General features: G+C 40.8%; 1 protein-coding gene across 1 annotated transcript; it reads left to right on the top strand.

The window, feature by feature from the left end:
* The first annotated feature begins 240 nt into the window (after positions 1 to 240).
* Positions 241 to 19,439, top strand: INTS13 (integrator complex subunit 13). The gene is made up of 17 exons (XM_069003285.1): positions 241 to 935; positions 2,040 to 2,271; positions 3,188 to 3,262; positions 4,007 to 4,209; positions 5,417 to 5,497; positions 6,685 to 6,775; positions 7,725 to 7,853; positions 9,508 to 9,592; positions 11,664 to 11,753; positions 12,218 to 12,307; positions 13,277 to 13,455; positions 14,228 to 14,398; positions 14,779 to 14,933; positions 15,871 to 16,101; positions 16,994 to 17,133; positions 17,799 to 17,934; positions 18,727 to 19,439. Exons 2-17 carry the CDS (start codon positions 2,047 to 2,049, stop codon positions 18,764 to 18,766), a joined length of 2,121 nt encoding a protein of 706 aa, XP_068859386.1. The 5' UTR covers positions 241 to 935; positions 2,040 to 2,046; the 3' UTR covers positions 18,767 to 19,439.
* Positions 19,440 to 20,251: the final 812 nt, after the last annotated feature.

Below are 20,251 nucleotides of genomic sequence, written 5' to 3'. Positions count from 1 at the left end.
AACTGCGGGAAGGTTCACACCGGCGATCGCAATCACCCACCCCCTACCAGAAACAAACCCCAGACTGAAATGGTGAGAGCTCCGGCTGCGCACTCATGTGCGTGAGAAGCCAGAGATACACGCAGCGAACGGGGTTGGGTACTAATTAACAAATTACATAACTTGCAGCCCGTGAACGCTGATGCTTCTGTTTCTTAAAATGTACAAATAGCGTGACGTTTCGATGATCGAGGAGCCGTCTGCGGGAATGCTCCAGCTCCTGCTCTGCGCATATTTGAACACCGAATTCCCACGCAACCTGGAATAACACACGGACCTCCCGCCCCTCGTGCCTCGCCCGCAGATCTCGCGAGAACACGGCGGCCTCGGCCAGGCCCTCCCACAGGGCGTCCCCGTGCTCTCGCGAGATCGCGGGCTCCTCCCCCGAGCCGTGCGGGGAGCGCAGGGACGGGCGGGGCGTCCGCGCCCAGGCGGGATCGAGGTCGGGAGCGGCAACGGGAGTGGGGCCGGCACCGGCCTCGGCATGTCGGGCGAGTGATCCCGGCCGGGCGCTGTGGCCCGGGGAGGTGCGGACAGGGGCCGGGCGCTCCCCCCGGGGGAGCCGCGGTGCCGGCGGCGCCCGTGGCCGCGCGGGGCCCCCGCGGGCTCAGGGGTGGGCGGAGCGGGGGGGGCTCCGGCCGCCTCTCCCACCCCCGCGGGCGCCGGGCGCGCAGGCCGGACCCGGGCCCCGCGCTCCCCGCCGAGCCGCCCGAGGAGGGGGAGCAGAGCGCTGCAGGGACATGGAGGGCGCCCGGCCGGAGACGCCCGCGCCTGGCCCCGTCTAGGGCGCCCCGCGGGCCTCGTCCCTCCTCCTCCTCGGAGCGGGGCCGCGGCCGCGCCCGGGCGCGGCGAGGAGCGGGACCGGGGCTGCTGCACCACAGGAGGAGCCGGCCCAGGTGAGAAACACTTGCTGTCCCCTTAGCGCTTTGCAGCGGTGCTGCCCCGGCCCTTCGGGCTCCCCGCCACGCCGAGGACAGACTGCGAGTGCTCGGGCCGGGCAGGCAGCGGCCGTGGCTCCCGCCGAAGGGGCCGCGCTGAGCCCCGGCAGCTGCAGCCGAGCACGGGGCCCAGGCCTGCTCCTCTCCCTCCCTCCGAGGAAGCCGCCGTCTGACTTGCGTGATCCTCGTTGCTTTAATATTTTAGGCTTTTCAGTGAGCTTGTATGTATTTTTTGGTTCTGTGTATTCTGTAATTCAGCAGAAGTACATGGAAAAACAAATTCTTACGCTAGAAATTGCCGTTTTCGGTGGTGCCCAGCGACAGGAGGAAGAGCAGTGGCCATAAACTAAAACACGAGAAGTTCTACCTCAACATGAGGAAGAACTTCTGTACATTAAGGGTGGCAGAACCGTGGAGCAGCTGCCCGGGGAGGGAGTGGAGTCTCCCTCTGAAGACATTCCAAACCTCCGTGAAGGCATTACCCTTTCTAGGTCACCCTGCCTTGGGAGGGGGTTGGACCAGCTGATCTCCGGAGGTTCCTTCCAGTTGTAACTGTTCTGAGATTCTTATAATTTCACACTTGGTATATTTGTCAGTGAGGTGTTGAAGTACAGATGCAATTATTAGTTTAAAAATAAAGATATATTTAGCAAAGACAGGACTGAAAATCGGCTTAAAATTCTGATTATGCTACTTAAAGGTCTTTAGAGCTTCATCATAAATTAATTTTTTCCGTGTTACTTATTTTAGGAAATAAGCTTTAAATAGGAAGCAGTTTCTGTACTTCTTTAAAGTTGGTTTTAAATATAGAAGTCGGGAGAGTAATACTATGCATTTTTGTTGCCTTTTCAGCAATATAATTCCACTTTTCTCTGTATTTTTCCTCCTGAGGAAAAATAGTTTCTTCTCATAAAAGATGTAGTCTACTAAATTTGGACTCTTAAGACCTGCATATTTCTAGGATGTTATGTGTAGATTGCATAGTCATGTTATGGTGTGTTTTGTTTGGTTTTCTTTCACCGTGTGCAATTTCTTTCTACTTTCGATGTCTGTTTCTTTCAGGAAGAAAATGAAAATATTTTCTGAGTCTCACAAAACTGTTTTTGTTGTGGATCACTGCCCCTACATGGCAGAATCATGCAGGCAGCACGTGGAATTCGATATGTTAGTGAAGAACCGCACCCAGGGGATTATTCCTCTGGCACCCATCTCCAAGTCCCTGTGGACCTGCTCAGTGGAGTCATCCATGGAGTACTGTAGAATAATGTATGATATTTTCCCTTTCAAGAAGCTGGTAAGTTCTGCCAGCCATGCTGCATATCGTGCTTGATACAATAAGGGATGTTTTCATGTTTTATTTAAGTCTTTTAATCTTTGTGGTGTTTAGAGTGAAATATCAAATATAGTTTATCACTTAAAAATTTATTTTTGCTGTTTATATACTTTATACTCCTTTAATTGGTTGTGGTAGTATATGAATCTCATTACATGTTTAATTTTGGAACCTTTCCTTGTCTTACTGCCACTTTACAACTTGGTGCAAGACACGGAGAGCTGCTTTAGGGCAACTTAGAGATTTATTATTGTGCTCTCCTGAGCTATGACTTTACAAAAACATGAGTGAAGTATTGTCTCAAGTTGAATTTTGTTGCTAAACACATGTGGTAGCGCTCCATAAGAGTTTTGGGATCAACTTTGAAGGAATTCTGGGCTTTAGGAAGAGGTAGGATCATCATGAAACTACCGGTTCAGAAAAGTGGGAGAGCTTCTGGTACACACAGCTCCTTGTTTAGAAGATCATATTTTCTTAGTGATGTTTATTAGATCTTGGTAGATACCTACTCCATGTTGTACTGTGACAGATGTTGGAGAATGATGTGCAGTTTACAGTATTAGAATTCACTTAATTTTGTAGCTATTCTACTGGAAATACTATCTGATTCTTAAAATACTGATGTTTGGAAAATCTGATTTGGTGTAGAAAATGATTTTGTGGCATACAAATAGAAGTTGTTCATCATATTACTAAGGGGAAAACTGAATGCAGCAGAAGTGTGTGATTTTTGTGGGTTTGTTATTTTGAGTTTGGCTTGTCATTGCACGTTATCTCCCTGCTATCAGAAAAAAGAAGTGCAATTCGTGTTTGTTTGGATTTGGGGAAGTAACAATGTAACGGCTGTTATCTTAACGTGCTTTTTGGATCCTTGTAGGTGAATTTCATTGTTAGTGATTCCGGGGCTCATGTGTTGAATTCTTGGACTCAAGAAGATCAGAACTTGCAGGAGGTATGATTTGTTACCGTTCTTTTGTTTTGTAATTCTGACTTCATTGTGAAATAAACATTTTGTTCAGTATGAAATAACTCTGACTGATTACAGTGTTGGTGGATCTAGTCTGAAATTATTGTATAACAGAATTTCAAGTAGCTGCCTGTGAGCCTGGATTATTCTATAGACAAGACTTCAAAAGAATCCAATGTCTTTAAGTATAGACTTAAATATTTAAAATTAACGTTATGAAGAAATCAGTTACGTATTTCTTCTGTAATTTGGTGCTGCTTCTTGAACTTAAATTCTTTTTTAAAACATTTACATGAGAGGCAAATAACCTGTGTTAAATACATTAATTGTAAATATCCTCTTTGTGGTCATACTGAAAGGGCTCATTCTCTGAAAAATTTACTTTGTGGAGGAAATGCATTTCCAAATTCTCAGAAAATAAAAGCAGAAGACAACTAACAATGTTAGAATGTCCTTCAGATATTTGATATAAGTTGTTATTATGGTCAGGTGTTTTTCTGTAAAAAATGAGACGATTTAGTCACAACGAATAAATTGAATTGCAAAGGATAATTTAGGGCCAAATGTTTTCCAGAAAGCTGCCAACATAATAACGCTCATTAACCGTTCAATTGCTTTTGTCCCAGCAGTGTTGATTTGCATGTCAGATGCGTTCAAACGCTGCCTTTTCGCTGATGGTTTGAGCGCGGTGGGAGGTCCCCTTGGGTAACAGTTCTTTGTTGTGCCCAGCTGATGGCGGCGCTGGCGGCGGTGGGGCCGCCGAACCCGCGGGCAGACCCCGAGTGCTGCAGCATCCTGCACGGGCTGGTGGCGGCCGTCGAGGCGCTCTGCAAGATCACCGAGTACCAGCACGAGGCCCGCACCACGCTCATGGAGAATGCCGAGCGCGTGGGCAACAGGGGCAGGATCATCTGCATCACCAACGCCAAAAGGTGGGGGAGATGGGTGTCTGTGCGTGTGCTGGGGCTCCTGCCCCTGCACACAGCGATTCCAGATATTCCCACAAGGGTTGTGTCTCGGTTTGAAAGACAGGTGTCTGCTAAGGAAGGCAGAAGCCTCCCTTGGAGTGGCAGATATAACCCCTTTCCCCCTGAGTTATTATAAGTTTGAAATCAAGGGTCTTTAGGCAAAGATGTGGGAAATAGGAATAACAGTTCTTTACTATATATATATAGATATATATATAACTAGTCAAACAAAACAACAACAACTATGGCAGTAACAGCAATCACAAACCCAGTCCCAGCCTTCTCGGCTGTCAGGCCCTTTCCCCTCGGGTGCAGTTCCGCTCGCAGCCGACAGGGATCGCTGGCGGCTCCCGGTGAGCAGGGCAGGTGCGATGGTTCCCCCGCGGCTGCAGGGGGCGCTCCGGAGCGAGCTCGGGAAGCACGCGGCTGCTCTGATGCCCTGGGATCCCGGGGAAGGATGGAACAAAGGAGCTCCACAAACCGGTGGGCAGCTGCTCCCGGGTTCCCGGAAACAGCAGGCTGGACTGGTAGGCTGGAGCGGCAGGCACAAACACAAATCCCGGGTGGCAGACGAGATATATCCAAAAGGGGAACCCCCCGGGGCTCCAGGCAGGCAGGGTAAGCACGGCTACAGCGTAGCGAAGGCTTGAAGCAGCAGCGGGGCAGGGCGGCCGCAGCCCAGGCTCCAGCAGGGCAGGGAAAGCAGCTTTGGGATCCCCGGTGTTGTTTCCAGCAGAGAGGAAAGACGCCGAAAACGGGAACCAGCAGCTCCTTTCTCTGCACCTTCTCCCTCCAGACGCTGAGAGCGAACTGAACTGCCCGCCAGGTGAGAACAAAAGCCTGGACGGGCCCTTTTGTCTTTCTTAAGTATGGCTATCTCCTCTCAAGTATGGCCATTTATCTCCTAGCAACATGCTATGGGAAAAAATTCCTTTAACAGAAAAAAACTAGGACTAAACTAAAACCCCAACAGGTTGCAGGCAGCTTCTTTGCACAGGTCCTTGTTAGAACACTTCTCCACCTTATCAAAGGTTTTGTTTATGTGGGTCTAACAGTAAAAAGTCAAAAGTTTCAAAGATTCCCTGCTTGAGATAGCAGAAGAATATTTCAGTGGCTTTGAAAGGGAGGATTGATGAATCAGCCTTAAAAGAAATCCACCATTTCTTTGTAGTGACAGCCATGTTCGGATGCTGGAGGATTGTGTTCAGGAGACCATTCATGAGCACAACAAGCTTGCAGCTAACTCTGACCAGTGAGTATACATTTTACAGAGTGTCTTGGATCCTCTGTGAAATACAGATGTATTTTTGTCACAAAACTCACTCTCATAAACTATTGGAATGAATGTCTGTGAGAAGCAGAAGGTGGTGAATCATGATATTGTTGGCTGAGAGCCGGTGTATGATCATTATCTTTCCGGTATCATCCTTTATCCTAATAGGACAGGATTTCTTTAGCTTGTTACCCTCTACATCTGCTCCAAAATGAGACACATAACTGTACCTTGTTATACACTGTGCTTTTAATCACTAATTCATCTGAAGCAGTTTTTCATGATAATACTGTATTACTTTTATGTTCATCTTTCTTTGACTAAAACAGCTAACTTCTTTGAAACTAGTTTTATTAAGTTTCTAAATGACTATTGCTTGGCACTTCACTTGAGATAAAGAATCTTGAAATACAGAGTGCATCTCCTCTGAGAAGTCTTTCTCCACCATATGTTTTGTCTAATTAAACTCTGAAGTGTTTGGCCATGGGACTGTGTTGCCTTGTAAAATTGTAGTAGGTTGAGATCCTATTCCTGGTTGCTCCTCAGGCACTTTAATAGCAGAAGCTGCAGTCTACTATTTTTTCCTGCTGCAGTTGTAGTTTCATGGATGTATAAAGGGTCCTGCTGGGGAAATTAGGTGTTAAATCCATGTAAAGACAGGAAGGTCTCATTCCTGTAGGTAGAGGTGTGGTACAATACCTGTATCACTCCAAACTTCCACATCAGTATATCAGCATATATCCTATTACATGTCCCATCTTTCTATGCTGTTGGGGTAGTTGTTTTTGTGTTCCCTGGAGTCCCCTCATTCATACCTACACTTGGAGACACAAATCCTGTGTAGTGTCAATATTCAGCTGAATAAAGCCGAACAGATTGCACCAGTTAAGGACTTACTCCATTGATGTGTCCAAAAAGAAGCACAATGCTATAGCATCTGAAGAGCAAGAATTGTTAGGCTTTTATTTTTAATCTGGTAAGAACTTACTTTGAAGTCTGTGCTTTTGAAAATCATATCTGTAACCTAGTTTCTGCAGCACACTTTCAGAAACAACATGTTGTTAACATATGTTATGATTCTGTGCTCTAGATATCAGAATTAATTTAATTTTAGGAGATAGTCTGTAGCCATACAGTAGGCTAAGCAAAATGTTTTTGTTTTTAAGTCTAATGCAGATTCAGAAATGTGAACTGGTGTTAATCCACACGTACCCAGTTGGTGAAGACAGCCTTGTTTCAGATCGTCCTAAAAAAGAGGTGAGGAGCTTAAAATGAGAAAATTTATCCCAGGATTAGGAACCATGTCAGACTGAAAATAGTGCAAATTATTCTTAGTTGTTCAGTAGCAAAAGCACATGTGGTGGTTGTTTGAAACCAAGTATATACAAAGTATCTGTAATATATTCTGCTGTTCAGCAGTCTGCTCTGCATTTTAATGTGCTGTCTGTAAGAAAAGACTCCAGAAAAATATCTCAACATGAAAGGCATGTAGTGCTGCATATTATTTGATATATGAAAAGGACTATGAAGAGCTACCTTCCTGTGATTCATTTCTACAGAACTCTGCTGTAGTTGTGCTAAAAAACTGTCAGTGGAAGATAATAAATTGACTGCTGCTCTCTCTAAGGCAGTCACTGGGTTTGGGTCTTGGGATTTCTTTTTTTGGCTGCTTGGGGTTCTTGTTTTAGGGCTTTTGGGGATTTTTGTTGTTGTTGTAATTTTTCTTGTGTTAGTTTCATTTTGTTTTGTTTTGGTTTTGAGCCCCAGCCCAATGTTCTTGTTGGCTAGGGAAAAAATCAAGTGCATCTTCTAGCTTGTGTTTATTTGCCTTGTGTATGTATGATGCACTTACAGGTAGACATCTAAAAATTACTTTGCTAAAAATTACTCAGCAGGTAAAAGAATGAAAAAGTTTGCCCAGAGCTGCTGCTAAGATTTATTCCCCATGTTGTGGTACCAATTTTTCCTCTTAAGAATCAGTGACTCACATTTTTTAGCACACTTGTTTTTGTAGGAACAGCATCTGTAGCATAAGCTCAAAATTCAGAATGCAAATAGTTTTTGCTTCTTCCTTGGTAGTTTCCCCTGGCATGGGTTTTTGGGTGGTAGTTTTAGGAGCATAAATGCTTATTTGAGAGTTGATCAAACTGTACTGTTGAATGATACCCCAGCCTAAACCTTGAATTCCATATATCATATATTTCAGCTCTCCCCTGTTCTAACCAGTGAGGTGCACAGTGTCCGTGCAGGGAGGCACCTGGCTACAAAACTGAATCTTCTGGTACAGCAACACTTTGATCTGGCCTCAACCACAATAACTAACATCCCTATGAAGGTAATGTTGTGTCTACAGCTCTGTGTTAACCAGCTGCATCACTTCTAAATGTGTTTGAAAACTTTTGATGTTTATTTTAATTGACTTTTTACATTGTTTTTCTCTCCATATCATGTTTTCTGTTTTGTTTTTTTTTTCTTTTATTAGCCCACATTCAATGTCTGTGACCAGGTTAGTAAAAATAAAGAAGGGGGAAAAAAAAAAGTAAAGAAGGATCACAGAACAAAACATTGTATTGCTGAATCTCAATTTTTGATGTAGCAATACAAGTGTTATTTCAGTTCTGTTTGTATTACTTTATATAAATACAATCTCATTTACTTCAGATCAATTTGTCTGTGATTCTTTTGTCTTTTTCTAGTTGTGTTTAGATATTCTTGACCCTTGTGCATTATTATAGTGGCATAGTGAGTCTCTTTTTCCTCTGTTTCATTATCATGCCCACCCAACATAAAGGTGTTTGTAACTAATAGCTGCTTTTTGACCAAGGGTTTTCCAGTGAGTTTTCTACTCTGAAGATCCATAAACATGAGATGGGGACAGGATATACGTAGTTAAGAAAGATATTCAGTTAAGCATCTTGTGGTGGAAGTTATGTCCATATATTTAATTTTTTTTGATACTTTGAAATTAGTGTGGTTGAGAATGTCAGGTATTAAGTTGGCAGTAATTGTCTGATCAGGCAGCAAGAGACAATTGAGACAGAAGGGTCAGTATTCAAACAAAAAGAGCCAGGGGCAGGTAACTTTCATGATACTAAAAATTCATTGAGTTTTAATGCAGTCGATCATTAATTGCATCTTTGAAAACTAGCAATATTGTATGGATTTTATAAGTTAAAACATGATACCAAAATAATTTTCACAGCTTTTATGAGTTTGACGTGGGTCATGGCATAAATGTGACTTCAGTTTGCAAATACCTTGTCTGTAACTTTCTGACCTGTGTGCTGCTGGTGTGCCTCTCCCTTCTGCCTTTGTCCATATATAGTAATAGACTATGTTGGGTTCTCTGTGGTTTTTTTCTTTGTTTTTAATTGTTTTTCTTTTTAAACTTGGAGTAAATTATCAGTTACTGTTCTGTTTTTGCTAATCCTCTGCAGCTGTTTAAAGATGCAGTGTCCTCTTTACAAAAATACATTTTTTTTAGTTATAAACTTGCAGCTGCAAGTGCACTTCTTACCTTAAGCTTAAGAAATAGTAAGTTCAAAGTGTGGGTTTTGATTTGGATTCTTGATTCTTGGTTATGAAAAGTAATTGTCACTCCACCCTGCAGTGACCCTTTGTTGCTGCTCAGTAAGCTGTAACTTCTGGTGTTTATTTAACATTTTGAAGGCTTCCTTAACTTCACTAATTTAAACAAAGTAGTTAAGCCTAGTTTTTACCTGTATTTGATACTCTGCACCCTGTGATGACGCTTGCAAAAACATGAAGAGGGTTAAAAAAAAAAGAAAATAAGAGGAAAAGCAGTTGGCTGCATCTTTAAACTGCTCAGAGAGCAAACAGTTTCCTCAACACTGCAATCCCGTTGTTGTCCGAGGCACTTGGAGGCTTTTTGTTTTCTTCTGGACTGAAAGGCAAATGTAGAATCATTCATTTAGGAAAATGAATTTAGCTAAAATATTTCTATTTCTGTCTACCTTTCTCTTTTGAAGGAAGAACAACATGCTAACACATCAGCCAACTATGATGTGGAGCTGCTTCATCACAAAGAGGCACACGTGGATTTTTTAAAGAGTGGTGAGTAGAAATGGTGCTCTGAAGGTGGCTTTTGATCAGCCTCTGGGAATATTCACAAAGGAAGATTGGGAGCTTCAATTCCATGTAAATTTCAGGCTCAAGTAGAAAATATTTCAGTTATTCCTTGCAACCAAAAAAACTTCATTTGTAATGTTGGCATTAGAGTTTTACTCATTGACATACTTTAGTACAGCAATAGGAATATAGCAATGAGAAAACAGGTGAAATTCAACATATGTTCAGGATATTGCTGAGAGATTTGAAGGGCATGTCAGCTTCTTACTGAGATTAAAAAGTAGGTAAAAGACCAGATGTGCAGGGAGATTTTACAAAATGAAGTCCCTCTTGCGGATATTTGTGCAAAATTATGCCTTGCACAATTGAGCTTTGTTAAGTAATAATAGTTTGCATCACATCCCACAGGCCTGTTTATGACAATAATTGCTTTGGAAAAAACAAGACTTGTTTGGCTGTTGAGCTTTTTTGTTGTATTTGAAATACCTACTATCTTTTTTTTTTTTTTTGTAAATTTGGAATTATTACCTAGTATTCCTCTGAGGTGAATTTTTAATGGCTCAACCGAAATTAGAAAAGCACAACACTATGCGTTATGCAGAACTATTTTGTTGAGGAAACTGCCTGATGCAAAACTTTGTTAAAAATCAGCTTATAACTTCTGTATTAGTAGAATTAAATGTCATGTGATCCATAAGTAACCATTTTGGGGAGTTTGTGCTTTCTTTCCATTACTTAGAGGAAGAGGAGGTAACTCCTTTGTCATCTCCAAGTGCTGCCCTCCACATTCTAGGGGAGAGGATGACTAAAGATTGATGAAAAGCATTGGGTGTCCCAGTAATGACCTCGGCCTCACCTGAGCTGGTGTTAGGATGTTGAAATCTTGAAGCTTTATTGCCAGGGCTCAGAAGCAGTTTTGTAAAACCTGTTGGCTCAAGGAATTAGGTCTGCTAGAAGAACAGAGAAGCAAACTCTGACAGCATTTCCCCTTCACATTTTCCCCATCAGAACTTTGAGAGGAAGAAGTCTCTACTTAGATGCTGTAAATTTTGGGTTCTTTCATTTGTTTCTAAATACGTATTTCAGCTGTAATAGCTAGGAAAGCAGGAATTCAGTTACACTGGTCTTATTCCTCTGAAATGTTGCCAAGGAATTTTCAGATTGAATAAATTGGCCCTTCAGATATTCAGAGAGAGAATTTCTAAAATTGTTCCAGTTAATTTAATGGAAAACCCCCCAACTATTACAAGTTACCTGCATGGCTGATAAGCACATCAAATGAGTCCTTCATGAATAAATGTCTTTGATAGGAAATAAAACCTGTTGTAAGATTAGACTCAACCCTACTGCACTGCAGTGTTGCATGTTGATGTACCTTTGTCATTCCTCCCAAATATTGTGCTGCTGTAATTCTGAAACTTCTGCAGTTAATCCTGTTAATCCTTTCCTGAGACAATGAGAGTCAAAGATCATAAAGATTCTCAAAACTCTATAGAAGAAATGTAGTTTAATGTAAAGGAGTGTTGATAATACATGGTTTAAGGCATTTAGGTGGCTCTTGCAAGACCAGTGAGACCTTGCATGAAAGTATTTTAACAGTAAAGCATCCGTGGTCAGTAGAATGCATTGAGAGAACTCAGGCTGAATCTGACATGACAAAGAGACTGGACAATGAGGCCAAGTACTTTTTCCCCAAAAACCTAAACTTGTCAGATGTGCCTTTAGATCAGTTTAATTGACTTTGGGAATACAATATGTACAAGAAACAATCAGCTCTAGTGTTTGAGAGTTCTGATTTCTGTGTGCAAAATTTAAAAAAAGATACTGTCTTAAAAGTCCTGAGCATTTTAGCAGAAAAAAATTGCCTGTTATTGATAGAACTAAACATACGTGGAACTTTCTTACTGTCAAATCAAAAAATTAGGTATCTAAGTTTTAAATTTGCATTACACTGTGTATATGTTCATGTTACACTTTGTACCTTCAAAGTTTACAGTTGTTCTGCTGCAATAAAGAAACTAGTTGATCACCCCCTTTTTTCTGCCTTTCTCTGCAGGTGATAATCACATGGGTGGCAATAGCAGAGAAGGCACATTTAAGGAAACTGTGACACTGAAATGGTGCACTCCACGAACCAACAGTGTGGGTAGGTGACACGGAATCTTCCAGAACTGGTTGGTAACTTGTACAAATGTGAGTACAGGAGAGAAAGGGAAGATCTGAGGTAACATAGGAATCGTGTGGCCATTCAGCTCATGCACTCTCTTAACTATTAGCAATTCATGTTGACTCATTGAGCCAGCAGGCCAAAAATACAGATAAGAGAAATAAGAGCAGACTGACTGTTCAGTGGAGCAGTTCAGGAGATAAAGAATTGGGGTTCCTGCTGGAAATAGGGCTTGGGAATGTATGAGATTCTCAGAGCTGAGGGTGCTTGGGAGTCCTTCCAGTGAGGAGATGGTGAAAGGAGCAGACTTTGAGATTGAGAAGCATCTAGACTTCTTAGTTCTGCTCATTGTGGACTAACCTCCTCTTCCATTCTTTTATTTTGTGGACTGTTTTTTCTGACTCTGGAATTACACTCAACTTTTCTATTCGTTTATTTTTCAGAACTGCACTATTGCACTGGCGCATACAGAATTTCACCAGTAGATGTAAATAGCAGACCTTCTTCATGCCTTACAAACTTTCTCCTTAATGGTAAATTTGTGTCCTTGGCTAATTATTCAATGTTTTAATTTTTAATTCTGTAAATAGAGCACTTAGCACATTTTGGTTTGTATAGCAGTAATGTCTATAGACTGTAAAAATGCTGAGTTTATTTTAACACGTCCTATAAATAAGAGAAGAAAGTTGTTAAATGTCCTCAAAGGCAAATGTGTTTTGGAGCTTAAAGACGGGAGGAAAGATGCAAAGAAGGAACAAGTATTGAAATGGAGGTTTGTATGTTTCCAAACAAAATGGCATTACAAACATCCTTTTAATGGAATGTTTCCTTCAGTCAAGTCATTTGATTGTCTAAATGTGCAGTGGTTTTCTTAAACACTGTATCTTAGTGTATTTTTGCCTAGAGATTTTGTAGTGAAAATGTCCTTTGATTAATAAAAATGGTTAGAACCAAAATTAATAACATATTTCAGATAAGCACATGATTCTGATTTTTGTCATTTTTGCTTCCTGATAAAAAGAAACTTATTTGGAGAATGCACCCTTTTATGCTTGATGTATTTTACTGAAAATAAGACAAAAGTGGTTTTATTTCTCTGCCTGAAGAACAGTGTCCATTTTAAGCATTAGCAAGGGGTATCAACTGATACCTTTGTACTCAAAAGGTTATTTTATTACTTTTTGGAGGTTGCTTTTAATGAGAGTGTTTCTCCAGCAGGGTCATTGGAATGCTTTATGAATGTATATCTTTTCCTAAGAATAATATCCTACAGAAAAAATGATTGGTTGGTCTAGGAGAGGCTTTTTGGTGTTGCTTTGTAAAATTTTAAGGCTGTTCTGTGTCAAGACAACGAGGAGATGGCAGTTTCTTGTTCAGCTGGGTGAAAACACCACCTTGGTGGGTTCAGATTCTTCTTGGCTGAGCACAAACCTTATTTATGCAGCTCTGAATTTAAAATTGCAGCACACAGTAGCGAATGAAACTGATCTCCCTTCCACCAGGTCGGTCGGTGTTGTTGGAACAGCCACGCAAGTCTGGCTCTAAAGTCATCAGCCACATGCTCAGCAGCCACGGGGGAGAGATTTTCTTGCACGTGTTGAGCAGCTCCCGCTCGATTCTGGAAGATCCCCCCTCAATTAGCGAGGGGTGCGGCGGGAGGGTCACTGACTACAGGATCACAGTAAGGGTCTTTCTGTCCTACACTGCTGCTTCTGGCACGGGACAACAGATGCAGGGCAGTAGATGTGGGAAGGAAATGTTGGAGTGGACTGCATGGTCCAGCTTGCTATGTAATAAATACCTTGATAGATATTTAGAACAAAATACTACATTTGTTAATTGTTAGCCCTGCTTTATAAAATACTTTCTGTGCCAAGGAATGCCTCCTTAATGCACTAGGAGTGTTTAGTTTGTTCTGGTTCTAGAAAAACATTTTTCTTGGTAAGTTTCTTCCGTGGCTTGGATACACATAGGACTGTATCGTGCTTATTGTCAAAGGATAGATTGCACATGAGTGGTTTGTACAATAAATAGAAAATATGAAGTCAGCTTTGAACCCTGATGTCAGACAATCAAACAAACAGCTGACATGCATTTTGTTTGTCCTTTATTTTTTTCAACACATCCTTGATACCTCTTGTAAACAAGCAGAAGTTCCTTCTGGAAAAATGTAATTCTTCCCATACATGAACTACCTTGCAGATCTGGAAGTCCTCCTCATCAAAACCCGTACATTGATTTTTACCTCATATTTCTGTGCCCCTGTTTTTGTGTTCCTCCTGGTTAATGCATGTCCATCCGAGAGCTAGAGACAGGGCTGTGCTTGATAGGGTCAGATGTGGCAGTGGGATGGTACAAAGTTAGTGATAAGCAAGGCTAAGCTGTTTAGCCCGTTCACTGAAAGTTTCTTTGTTAGAGAAATGCCTAATTGTATCTTGTTTGGTTATCATTAGGATTTTGGTGAATTTATGAGGGAAAACCGATTAACTCCTTTTCTAGAGCCCAGATATAAGATCGATGGAAGTCTTGAAATTCCATTGGAACGTGCAAAAGATCAGTTAGAGAAACATACTCGTTACTGGCCTATGATTATTTCTCAGACCACCATCTTCAACATGCAAGCTGTAAGTAACCTGGGCTGTGTAAATTTTTGTTCTGTTCCTAGATTGTGTCCCCATGTCACTTGATGAAATACCAGCTCTGTTGGATGATAAATCCGTTGCCACAAAATCAGTTCGTGTTCAGCTTTATTTCTACTGAAGTAACTGTATTTAATGCAGTAGATTATTGGAGTGCCATTTAAATAAGGTGGAATATTTGAACCTGACAGCTCCAGTGCTGCTGGGTAAAGGAAGCATCTGCTTATACTTGGAGTTAGTACTAAACTGAGGGTAAGAGGGTGGGCTTTTGTTGTGTGTTGTTCCATTGCTTTTGATTTTATTCTTCTTGTTGCTCTCCTGTGACATCCACACGTTTTTTTGTTCATTTCTGTTTTGTCCTGCAGGTAGTGCCATTAGCCAGTGTGATTGTAAAGGAAGCAATGACTGATGAGGATGTGCTGAATTGTCAAAAAACAATATACAATTTGGTAGACATGGAGAGGAAGAACGATCCACTGCCAATTTCAACAGTTGGTACCAGAGGAAAGGGGCCAAAAAGGTTACATGCATATCTCTCTTTGTTGATGCTGGACTATTTTCAGAAATACTCTGTTGACAATGTTTTCATACCAAATTTTTGAAGTATAGCTAAAAATAATGCATAGTAAACTAAATGCTGTATGTGCACCACCCAAATGCTGTGAATACTTCACCTGTGTGATTTAGGGGCTGTAACAGTACTGATACTGCTGTATGTTAGGGAAAAAAGCTCTAATTTTATTGCCTAAGAATTTAAATATGTTAAAAAATATGAAATCTAAGATAGTCATCAGGAAAGGTGAGAGATTGATACAAATTGGACAAACAAAGTGGAATAATGTCAAATTGATAAAAAGGAAAACTTAAGTATATTATAAATGAACAGTGCATTAAAACTGGAATAGATGAGAATAGTTAAATCCTTCTGAAACAGTTATTTAAAATAAGCATAGAATGTCCTGATACCTCAGTCATTTGGATGTGTTCCTTGTATTTTCAAGAATTGGTTGAAAAGAAATTCTGATTTGCCTACATGACAGGGAGTTACTGACAGTAGTGTTGGTGCAATTCTTTCTTATTTTTTTTAACCCAAATAATGTAATAATTCATTTGCTTGTCAGTACATGAGTGGCCCTCTGACATTGCATTGTTAGCAAGCACCTGAGAGATTTTACAAGTGCCTTTTGGCAGTGAGGTCTTGTGGAACAACATGATTTCAGTGGACATAATCCATCTTAATTTAAACTTCACTCTGGGTGTTAACTGGGAAATGTTAATGTGATTTCAAGAATGGAGTAATCCCAGGAGGGGAAACTTCCAGTACAGGAGGACAGACAATCTCTTTGGAGTTATTTTTGGTTTGGAGGTTCTTTTTTTGTTTGTTAAGGTCTGCATTCACTAAGCAGTGGAATGACTTTGGTAATCCTTCACATGGTGTGTTTTTCTTGGCCTTTCAGAGATGAGCAGTACCGCATTATGTGGAATGAGCTGGAGACCCTTGTCCGAGCACACATAAACAACTCTGACAAACACCAGCGAGTCCTCGAGTGTCTCATGGCGTGCAGGAGCAAACCCCCGGAGGAGGAGGAGCGCAAGAAACGAGGCAGAAAGAGAGAAGACAAAGAGGACAAGTCAGAGAAGTTGGGCAAAGACTATGAATCAGATAAGCCATGGCAGGAATCAGAGAGGTACGTGAAATCAAACTGTAGCATAACTTTTGTTCTTAGTGGTTGACCACTTAGCTGGGTGTTTTAGCTTGAGGAGTTCCTGCTGTTGGATTCTATCATAACCACACCACCTATTAGATATTAAACTGCTTTGTGGGAATCTAAAGCATGGCTGAAAACATGGGACAAGCAGTTTCCTTTGAGCTGTAGATTAGTGTTCATGTTGATTAAACAACCCAGCTTGATTTGGCGCTTCTCTTCAGCTGAACATAAGGATTAATGTCCATTTCCCTCCTGTCTGTAATTCATGTTGTTATTGTAGCTTGTCTAAGTGGTCAGCACCTGTCAATCTGTTCTGTGTTCCTTCTTTCAAACTACTTTCTGAAGAGATCCCAAAAGCTCACGGTAATAAGCTTAATTTGCATGTGTTTTGTGTGTGCTGGGAGCATGTAGGATAGGAGGACCTTTTCATCTACACTGCTGTCACCATGCTGATGACCTTCCATGCCTTCCTGTGTATGATCATTGCTACAGCTTTGTTTTCACACGTGGAACAGAAATGGGGACTGAGATGAAAGGGATTTGGTGTAGAATGGGTCTGAATTCACCTAGAGAAGATAATAGGAAATTGTATGGTATTTGTATATGCATTTATTTTTATTTAGTCTTTCCTTCAAAATTCAGGTACCAATTGTCTCAACAACTGAAGTGAAACTATGTATTAAGAACCTTCCCTTTATGTAAGGCTTTAGCCAGAAGATTATTTGGCTAAAATTCCCTATTGTTTGTCACCCATTCCAAGGGGTCAAAAGAAATTTTCTTATGGTATGGGTCCTGTATAATTTCGAGGAGTACAGAATGGTATGAAGAATTATGTCCTGCTCAAGCATATTTTTCCTTCCTTCTCCAAAAGGTTAAAAGGTCTTTTGGATCGGGAGAAAGAAGAACTGGCAGAAGCTGAAGTTATCAAAGACTCCCCTGATTCTCCTGAGCCCCCCAACAAAAAGCCTCTCATTACAATGGATGAAATGCCCACAGTTGAAAAGGCAAAAGGTAAACCAGAACAATTGCAACAGATTATTTCTTTTAAAGGTAGATGTTGTTGCATCAGTCTGTGTTTTCTAAAGTAATGAGGTGAATCATTTTGGAGTTAAAGCTAAGTCAGTGAAAATCATGTTTAATTAAATGCTAAATGCTGAGAAATTCTTGGAAAACATTTTAACCTCACCAGGTCTGTGAAAAAAAGGGAGATGCCAAGACACTGTGTGGCTCTGCTGATACTCTAGGGTTGACAGGAGGTTGGCCACGTTCCTGCTGGTGCTCTTTGAGCTACTGTATGTGAGAAATGCTGTTTGAGGGCAGGTATCAGAAATCACTGTCTCCTGCTAATGAATATCAACTTGCCTAAGCAGTGCAATTGTCAGAATGGGCAGTTCTCACTGACTTCTCTTCCTTGGTGTGAATTATTTGCTTTCACAGTGGCTGAGCTGATGCTGAGATTCTGCATTTAAAGCAGAGTCCATCTCATGTGCAGCAACTCCCCAGCCATTATCACTTTGCATATTTTGGATTTATTTAGCCCCTGTTGTAAGGCTTTTTAATATTAGTGGTTTTAACATGTTGTATTACCATAATCTGTAATTCCTTTAAGATGTTATAATGATGTAATGTTAATTCAAAAATTTCATCACTTAGACTCTTTTTACTTACAATTTTAGGGCCAATGTCCTTGCTGTCTTTATGGAGCAACAGAATTAATACTGCCAACTCTAGGAAGCACCAGGAATTTATTGGTCGGTTGAACTCTGTCAACAACAAAGCTGAGCTGTATCAACATCTGAAAGAAGAAAATGGGTTTGTATCAGGAAATGCATCACCACCCATATCTTGGCAGTAGTCAGTGTGGAGTTTGCAGCATTAGATACTACTCTTTTGATGATTAAAATATCTAAATGCATTCCTTTGCTTCTCAGCATTGATGGAGAACCAGAGCAGTGTTTGCTTCTCTTTGCCTCTGTGCTGAGCAAGGCTGACTGCAGAGAGCTGGGCTTCCCTGTGCCTCAGGGACTGCCCTTGCAGCAAAACTTCAGGGGGTTAAATAGCAGCTGAGGTGTTTTGCTTGCTTTAGTTTCCAAAGGAATGGCTGATACAGAAATATTGTTGATAATAAAGTGGTTGAATCTTAGGCTGTGCTGTAATGAAGTTGGCAGTAGTCTGTGTTCTACTAAAAATACTGGAAAACCAAACCAGCCTCCTCTGAAGGAAATCAGATGATGGTAGACAATGCTCAGTGTAAGAAGGGTGAAAATGAAGTCCTTGAAACAAATTGCCAAAGCTCAAGTTTTCAAAATAGATTCTCTAGTTACATGAATATTCTCCAGTCACATGAATATTTTGTGTTTTGGTGAGGCTGATAATGGATGGGTTTTCACAGCTGGAATGTATCTCTGCAGAAACCTTTGCTTTATGATTGCTGCTTAAAGCAGTAATAAGAGGAGATAAGATTGCATATGTTGGGGTGGGGGGAGATAGGATAGTTAGTGAAATAAAAAATATTTATGAAAGCATTTAAATGTGATTTTTTTTTTTAAACTGTTGATTTTTCTTTCAGTAACAAGCCTTACCTATTGTTGTCTTGCATTTCAGAATGGAAACAACAGAAAATGGAAAAGCAGGCCGGCAGTGAGGATCAATTCTGTTTCTCAGGACAAAACTTGGCCAAACTGCAAGAATATTTAATGCTGGAATTGCTCTTGGTACTGTTTCAATGCAATTGTATAGCTCTGGTTTGATTGGTTTTTACATTTTTCTAGTCCTATTTTTGCTATGAAGTTTGAAATCTGCATATCACGTTAAACGAGCTGTGTGCAAATTGGAGATGTCCTGGAGTGTTTTCCAGTTGGGCTTTAGGATGAAGAAAATCTCTGCTGCCATGGAGTAAATCAAGTAATCAAAAATGTTAGTCAGCTTTAAAGTCCTTGCCCAGAAGCATTGGATACTATTTCAAAATCAGTGATGACTGTCTAAAAAGAAAAAAAAATTCAAGTAATTTATAATAAGCTGATAACATTGTTAATTTTGGTTCATGAATACTTTTTATTTATATGAGGATTCCTCAGGAGTTCAGAATTATGGAAAAGACCGCACACTGAGTACCCAGACACTGAGCTGAGAGAGTGCCAGTCTTGGTTTTCATCTGAGGGGTTGGGAGGGTGAAGGGTTTTACAGGTAAAAATTGTTGGTTTAAGGACTTTTAAAAAATGGAATGGAAATGGTCTTTAGAAAGCAAAGCCTTTCAGGTTGTTGTGTTGGAGTTAAGGCTTTGTAAGCAGAAGTACAATAAAATTTTTTGCTAATAATTCTTTTTTGATGAAGTGTGTTCTGTAAGGTACTTGTGGTTATATGTCTGAGAGACTGAATAGGAATGGCTGTGAAATGATACAGTAGGTAACCTTTCCTCAGTTTCTTTGAGTGGGCCTCTTCTACTGGGGAGTAGAATTCTCAACTGGGAAAACTCAGCCAGCGTCTGTGATCTGATCCCTTGTAAGATTTTGGGTTGTCTTCCACATGGGCTAAGGAAGGATGAATTACTGAGCTTTCCAAGTGTGTCAGCCTTCCTCTGATCTGCATCTGGCTTCTGTAAGCAACTGAAGGGTTCACAGACTGGATATCTTGCAGTTGATTGAGACACATCTTGGAGATTTTCTAAAAGTAAATCAATATATTCATATTCACCTGCATCTTTAAATACCACAGTTCCTGATGTATAGATCTGAACACAAATATTCTTCACTTAACATTTGTGACTGAATCCTTTTTTCAGCTGTGCTAAAGTACCATGAATAATTTCAAGGTGATTATTCAGCCACTCTGATGCAGGTGTGTTTTCTGTTAAATGATTTTAGAACTGTTTTTACAGAGTGATTAAATAGTACTTGCATGGTAATATTTTCTATCATATTGTGAAATATTTGTAGCTTTTACAGAGGCAATTTGTAACTCTTGGAAATCCTAGTCTGAAGACTTCTATTGCTTTTATTTGTATTACTTCATTGAAAACAGAATGTCTTGCATCACCACATCTCTTGATAGCCTATCTGAAATGTTCTGATGGAGAAAACTGCCACAAAATTATTGCTTCTCATAAGTCTCTGGGTTGTCTTAATGAGAT

Source organism: Aphelocoma coerulescens, chromosome 1A (assembly GCF_041296385.1).
Source record: "Aphelocoma coerulescens isolate FSJ_1873_10779 chromosome 1A, UR_Acoe_1.0, whole genome shotgun sequence".
Lineage (NCBI taxonomy): Eukaryota > Metazoa > Chordata > Aves > Passeriformes > Corvidae > Aphelocoma > Aphelocoma coerulescens.
This window is presented reverse-complemented; position numbering and strand designations above follow the sequence as displayed.